This window comes from Nanorana parkeri, unplaced genomic scaffold (assembly GCF_000935625.1).
Source record: "Nanorana parkeri isolate BGI_ZX_2015 unplaced genomic scaffold, ASM93562v1 scaffold1447, whole genome shotgun sequence".
Taxonomy (NCBI): Eukaryota; Metazoa; Chordata; class Amphibia; order Anura; family Dicroglossidae; genus Nanorana; species Nanorana parkeri.
Window position 1 is genome coordinate 19,830 of NW_017307715.1, and position 7,922 is coordinate 27,751.

Consider the following 7,922-nt stretch of genomic DNA (forward strand, 5'->3'; position numbering starts at 1 on the left):
AGTGCAGATCGCACTTCAATAGCTTATAGCTGGGCTGCAGGAGGCCAGAACTGACAGCCCAGGGACCGGAAGTGATGCAATCTGCATCGCTCCCGGTCCCATAGAACGGGGAGGGGATTGATGAACGGAAGTTCGTCGACCTCCTCCCCAGCTCCCCGCGGACACCAAGGACGCCGGTCCCGTAGGAGGGTCAACGGAGCCCGGGAAGCACGGCGGCGGTGTCCGGCGGGGGGGTGGCCCCTTCTACGGGACACAGAAGCGATCTGGCGACAGGTAAGTCACCAGAATCGCTTCTGTTTTAAAGCCGACAGTCGGCTCTACAAGTTTAAACAGAGTCCCGGCGGTCATAGCCGCCGGAGGTCTGTTTAAACAGCCCCGATGCTGGCGACGTACACTGTACGTCATCAGTCACGAAGGGGTTAAAGGATTTTTACATAAATCTGGCCTCTTTTTAAAAACTTTTATTTGACCCTTTCGTGAATGCGTAGGGGTACAAGTACCCCTTACTCATTCACAAGGGGGGAGCTTTTGGGTACCCCTTTATTAAAGAGGTACACTGATGTGAACAAGCCCCCTGCCCAAACCCCCACAGCCAACGTCCTAGGGCTTGTGGGGAAGAGGCCCTTGTGCAATTAATTCAACGTGTGCAGAAAAGAACATTAATTTGTGCATATATTCACACAGGACAAACATTTACAGATAATTGCTGGGTGAATGGTCCTGTAAATTGTTTATAAATCAACTCCTAAGTGTTACTCCAAGGCTTAGATAACTGATAATATAGAACAACAGGAAATGCAGAGCATAACAAGTTTTGATACAATGTCAAATATTTTATACTCAGAATTGGAAATGTTACATATAGTTCTGTAGTAAAGTAGGGGCCGGCTGGAAGAGCTGCAGCACGGGACCAGGCTTTCAAAACACCCCGAAGTGTGTCATGCGTGAATAGCCCAATGCTTTGTAAGAGAGTGAGCAATAGAGCAACAAACAGAAAGACAGGTGGTATAAAGCCACTTCCGTCGAATGTCTTGGGTTTTAAAATGTTTTTAACCAAGTAACATAGCCACTTAAGAGCAATGTTCCATTTACACATGCTTTTCACGGTGTAAAGCTCAGTATCAATGAACTTGCTAAATGCATGATGTTCAGGGATTCTCTACCTGTTAAAGTCTGATGCATTACTAATAACAGCGCACATACTTTAGATTAAATGCCCTAATCACACAGTGTAGAACCTTTTACTTGGTTATTATATATTTATGGAAACATTAAATGGTGAAAACATTTTAAAGCCATGTTTAAATTTAGTAAGTTACAATTTGAACACTCAGTTTTATGTTGTTAAAGAACACTCTGCAGGAGAGAAATACTGGGTCTTCCATCCATGTCCTCCTAAATGTGTAAGTTGCCTGGATGTCTCTAGCTACAATACTTTCTGAGCGACATACATGAAATACATATGCATCAAGTGAAATCATATCTGATCTTCATATTTCCAGGTCAGTGACTCAAAGTACTGAAGCCTGAGTATCAACATTTCAGCACAGTAATTCGCATTTTCAGAAGGATTTACTTATCTTATAATAGAGTTTCTTTAATTTGTTTTTGTCATCTTGGCCAAGGACTACCCCAGTTTGTGATCAGATACTGAAGGAGTAGAAACACACTCATGAGGTCAGCCCTGTGTTCTCCCTACGAATTGCACTGTGCAATGTACTAGGCCTGTCTGGCTTGCAGTGTTACCTCTTCCTCTATCACTCTAAATCCAACTCTACGGGGTATTACAAGAAGTTGCTATAAAAACACACTGAGGTGCTATGTAAAACACATTTTATGGACGGATAAGATATAACTCATGGGTTAAACAGGATTGTTTTTTATCTGCCCACATTTTGCTTTGTGATTAAATCATACATATTGGAGCTTCTGATAACTCAGAGTGTAGTAAGAACTAAACATATATATACTATATTGGAGCAATGCACTTTAGTGTGACAACACTTGAATTACACCTTTATGTACAACTGCCAATAATTATGACACGGATATCCAAGCATGTTGACTAACATTTAATTTATTTATTGTCAGATTCTTTAGTGCTTGGCCACTTGATCTCTCCTAAAAAAAGGAAGGTCAACCAGTCTGAATGCTGATCATCCTTACAGCAGAAATCACATTATCAATGCTTTTTGTCATGGGAGCAGCATGAAGCAGCAATTATTTCAGGATAAACTATTTATTTAGCTCTTCTGTTGTTGTTTGACTTTAATCACTTATGAAAGAGTTTCCACAGGCCAGCTATTACATTTTATTAATATTTATGTTTAACGAATTGATTCCGAAAGAAAAGAATTCCTCACTTAACATATTAAACATATAGGAAATGTATATTTGTAACAGTATTATAGACATTAATCTAGAACAGAAACATATTAACTTACAAGATATATGAATATGTCCATCACTCCTCCAAAATCCCGTATAACAGCTGTGGGAGTAAAAAATAAGCCATCTGCCATAATCTTCAGGTTCAGTTCAATGCTCATGAATATGACAAAAACATACTCTGCAATCTGACACAGAAAACAGATAGGATTAGCAAAGGGAATGTTAAGCAAAGGAATTGAGATAAAACAAATTATTGAAAAGTTTTACCTGCAAAGTTGGTGTGTGCATTACTCTCCTAAAGGGGGATTCAAACATCATGGATATACAGGAACATATTGTGACAACAATCATGACCCAGTCAAGGTAAGTCACCAATCCCAATAAATCACTGTAAGAAACCAGACATTGGTTAGCACAAACCTCAATCACTTTTTTTAAATCATATTTCTTTTTAGGTAAGTCTGAGAAGAGTGTATTACTGTATTTTTCACTGCATGGTGATTGCACATCTCTTTTATACTGAAATAAGACATCTCAAATATCCCCAGTTATAAGAAAGGGTAATTATAAATGGCTATAGGTGTTGGCATGGGTTTAATGGGTACAGATATGCAAAAATAGCAAAGAGTGTGTTTTTACATTGCCCAGCACATTTACATCAGAAATGTTTTTTCAAAAGTATGCATTCCAATTACAAACAGATACAGATTCTCCAGGTTTGCAGTGTGATGATCATGCTTCTCTGATTATATAATGTGCTATAAAATACAATAACTCAATTGCCATTTTCACATTTGTTAAAACAATATGAAACAGCTTAATAGAGAAGAATATAAAATAAAATTAGAATAACAAAATACACTTAAGAAATGAAGTGGTAGTCAGTAATTAGATATTGGTCTGATTATAACATGAGATTTGTGCACAACTTCTGCCATATGAACACATTCTCATCATGTGGTCCTATCTGAGTAATACACAGTATGGAACTGCCAGGCTTCTTTCTGTTATGGTGTGACTCATTAATTATATTTCTGAAGTGACATCAAATGCTCTTGCCTGATAGGAATTTCTCTGACACGGAAAGAATCCAGACAATTTCAAGCCATTACATGGATTAGGGCCACATAAGGAGAGAAATCTGCTACAAAGTAACACATCTTTACAGCAACATAATCTGTGCTGTTTATGGAATCCTGACAGATTACAGATGAAGCCATTTGTATAAAAGACCATTATAGGATTTGTTGTTAAGAGGGGATGAAAAGGAAGATCTGTAGTGATGGATGAACAGACTACAAAAGAAGATAAAGGGAAATAAAAGAATAATGAGTATTATTCAGCTGGGACTGAGCATAAACCATAAACACAGGAGAAAGGAGTAAAAAATGAATTGGAAGGAGTAGATAGGGTCTGATTTCAATATTGGGCACGTGCTTCTACCAGGGATGTGTTTTTTCCTTTTTTTCATTTAACTATTTACAATAATAAATAAATATACTAATAAACATAAAATATACAATAATTAATAAATATAAAATAATTAGGCCTACCTTTGTATGGCAAATCTACATTAGAAATCATATTTATTTACAAACTACTTCCAGAAAACCTAAATAGAACTCCAGACTTTTTTTAAGTTTTGGGTGAAGTAGACAAAACTTAAGGTTTTTATTCATATATCCCCAATGGAGAGATCTGCCCTCTCTACTGGTGAGGGGCTATTCACATTCACAGGGGGAAATCTTCCAGTTTTTGACACCTGCTCCATTGAGAACTATACCATTTCATCCTGTGAAGGTCTAAGTAGGGGAAAATTCCTCCAGTGGAAGCATAGGCATCAATAACAATGTGACAGTGGTTCTAACCCTTTTCCAATCTATCCCGGGCTAAAAAAAAAAAATTTGGGGGTTAGGCTCTTCTTTAAAAAGTCATATCAATTGTAATGGTAGTGCATAGTTTAGAATACACTATAATGGTCTGTCTGGTCAAACCCATGTTCCAAGCTTTGAATGTGGAAAGATCTAAGTTAATAGATGGGGAAGATTACACATACATTCTGCTAGTGAGATAAAGTGGGTTTTAGGCTGTAATACTGATTCACCTCTTAATGATATACTGTAAGTCTGTAACATGCTACAACCGAGAGGCCACGAGGGGCTCTAAAAATAAAGGTGATTCTATTTATTTCTCTACCTTGCATGCTTTGTATGTAATTTATTTTTGTTGTTCTTAATATGTTATGTTATATCCTGATTAGTAGTTGTTCTAATTTTTTGTCTTAATATCCATTCATTTTGTACATAAATGCCAATATTTTCCAGCACTGAAGTTGTAAACTGAAAGCTCTGCATTTTAGCTTGGCCAGATATACTACAGCAATGTAATGTAGGACTGTTCATAATACATCTGTCGAGACAGTTTTATATTTAGGTTTCATTTAGACTAGCAAAATTCTTAAACATCTGGTTTTTATTATTTTTTAATATAAATAAGAATAATATTAAAGGAGAATTATGAGGCGAGTGATTTTCACTCAGTCTCATAATCTGAGCCGACCTGTGACAATGAAACTGTCACAGGTCGGCTCAATAGATCGGGAAGTGAGCGAACACATACCATCGCTCGCTCACTTCTCGATCCATCCCTGCAGAGAGCCGTGACTGTCATTCACGGCTCCCTGCAGGGATTCCCCCCTCCCCTGTCCGATCCTCCAGCGCTGACTGGCGGAACGAATGGGCGGGGGCAGCTGGCTCTGCCTCTGGATATGCAGAGCCAGCTGTCAATCCTGCAGCTGGGTGGATCTCGACAGCAATGTCGGGATCCATTCTGGCTGCGGCATCTCAGTATACCGCAAGCTATAGCTCGCGGTATACTGAGCTTTGGGTCACGGAGAATGCTAGTTTGTGTTCTCCCGTGACCCTTAGGTGAACTATGGGGAAAAGCCCTGACCCCATAGTTCTCCTTTAAGCAACATATGGGCTCAGTGTTATTTACATCTTTTAATTTTAAAATAATCCGATTAAGTACTGTCTGTGGTACTGACTCAAATTACAGACACAGTGATCAAGAACTAACAGTGCAAGGAATCTACTGCTGTAGAAAACAACTACGGATGATTTTAAGAAATGGCTGACGTTTTTAACATTAGTAGAAACTTCTGGAAAATACTGTTAACATGTACAATTTGTTATATGGTAAAGCCAAAAGCAGATGTATGATATTCTGTAAGTTCTCTAGTTGGTTATTTTTGTTCTGATAGCAAAAAATAAATAAATACATAAATAAATGCAAAGACAGTAAGGACTGGTACATTTGACTAGTCTCTGGCCTATCTCCCATTGTCCTTTTCAGGGGTGGAGTGAATGCTGCGTGCTGCAATTATTTTGGTATGCCGCAGTGCAAAGCACTGAACCAAAAGCTTCAATAAGCTGCTTTTGTGTATCACCACTGAAACAGTCTGCTGCATACATCAGCATTAGATATAAAGTAATATGTGTTATATATGTTATATGTTTTATTACACCCAAACACAACAAAAAAATCCAGAGATTATAATAAAATCTTATATATTATAAACACACATTGGCTACGTTATTACTGTAAGTACACCTGCTCATAAGCTCAAGTTGCTAAATGGTAAATTGCATGACTGCTACATAAGCAGGATAAGTAAGTCAACCTAATCAAGGATTTCAGTTGTTGTTCTACCAAATATTGGAATGATAAATATGTATACTCCAATTTGATCTGACCATAAAAATTGCTGGTTCCAGATGTGGTGTTTGCAGCATCCCAGAGACTGATGACACCCTTTGGGTTTCATGTGATACAATCTCTAGACACGCAAGTGACCCTTTGGCACTTATTGGGCAGCCCCCAGGCCCCGGCAGACTGCAGTCTGTGTTTTCTGACCTAGGTACCTACTTGGGCCAGTGAAGGAAAATATTCCATAGACTGGGCACTAGTAGTTAAAAGCTTTGTTTTTCTAACTTTTACACCATCTTTCTTTTTTCTATACTTTCCTTTTTTTTCTATTTTGTGATGTGACACAAGTAATTTTAAAGGGGGCCCAAATGTGGAAGCATTGATTTGATTGATTAAAGAGGCTACATTAGCAGTGATCTCTAGCAGTTGAATGTAATGTATATTTGGCCTATGGCTGTCTTCTTCTGCATACCCCTGGTCTCCAGCAACAGTATATCTTTGTCTATCTCCTTTTGCATGTCTGCATTCTCTGTCTATCTCCTTTTGCATGTCTGCAGCTTTCTGTAATATTACATTCACTGTATATTATGTGCAGCCATTTGGTAATGTCAGGGGCCACACTTGAGGCTTCCTATATCAAGAAAGTTGACCACCAGTGCTCTAGCATTTACATAAAATATTGTTAAAAACACCTTGCTACCGGAGAATGGCTGAACCTCTACAGTGACCTAACAGAAAGTTCACAACTTTTTAAATAATTAGGAGGTTATTCACTTAGCTGCCGAAGGCCCCGAGCCGAAGTGAAGTGAGCCGAACACTGTTCGGCTATTCACTTCAGCCTTGTACAGCTGATTTTAGCCATACATCAGCTAAAATCAGCAGTACACCGGCTGCCTTTTGGTCAGCCGAACATGCTCTGCGTGTTTGGCTGAGCCGAAGTGTAGAAGGACTTTGACTCAGCTGATCCAACATCTGGATCGGCTGAGCTGAAGCTCCGGCAGTTCACTCGTTACCGTTTGCCCCTATTCTCATAGGGGCCGAACGGCAGTAAGTGAATAGCTGAATGCCGCTGGCCTTTCTCCGCGCTTCGGCTGTCACTTCGGCTCAGTCGAGCCAATGCAGGGGCGGACTATGCCGGGGGGCAGGGTGGCAATTGCCCCCCGGGCCTCTCTGATGCCACCGCGAACTGCCCCTTGACCCCCAGCCACTGCCAGCGACGCGGCTCTGTAAATGGTGCGGCCGCTGCTCCTCAAGGAGGTGCTCGGGAGGCTCCAGCAGGGGGCCCTCTAACATGCCGCGTCTACCTGGTACAGCCAGCGTGGATCGCCTCGGTATGCGATCTGGCTGGCTGTATCAAGCAGACGCGGCCCTGTAATCAAGCGCTGTAGAGGGCAACCCCCTTGAGGACCGAGGAGCAGCATCGGATGCGGTCCGGCCGGCCGGGGGCAGCGGCAGAGGGAGAGAGCCACTGCAGCTGCGGCCACAGCAGACACCCCCCCCACAACCAGGGTCCATGGAGGCCCCCACTGACCACCAGGCCAAGGTAAGGTGACAACATTTTTAAAAACAAAATCCAGGGACATTTTATCCCCGGGAGCATAAATCAAATTTTTTTTATATATTCACCTGATCCCTGCATCCACCAAAAGTGCGGCCTCCCGTCTCCCACGCTGTTAGAAGCTGCATACGGAGCGTGCTGGTTACTACTTAAACTGGCACGCGCTGTGTGCAGCTTCTGAGAAGATACGCTATTAGCGTAGCGGGAGCGATGCAAAATGCGCAGCCGGCTTCCTCGCTATGCTAATAGCGTATCTTCTCAGAAG

At 40.8% G+C, this 7,922-nt stretch overlaps 1 protein-coding gene across 1 annotated transcript in view; it reads right to left on the reverse strand.

The window, feature by feature from the left end:
- The window catches only part of LOC108798310 (sodium leak channel non-selective protein), a gene marked incomplete at its 3' end in the record, with an annotated part of 337,938 nt that overhangs the window by 19,275 nt on the left and 310,741 nt on the right, over positions 1-7,922 (reverse strand). Inside the window, exons 25-26 of the mRNA XM_018570048.1 lie at positions 2,659-2,779; positions 2,445-2,576 (exon numbers count right to left, since the gene is read on the reverse strand). Coding sequence (XP_018425550.1) covers positions 2,445-2,576; positions 2,659-2,779 — 253 coding nt within the window. The remainder of the gene's footprint in view (positions 1-2,444; positions 2,577-2,658; positions 2,780-7,922) is intronic.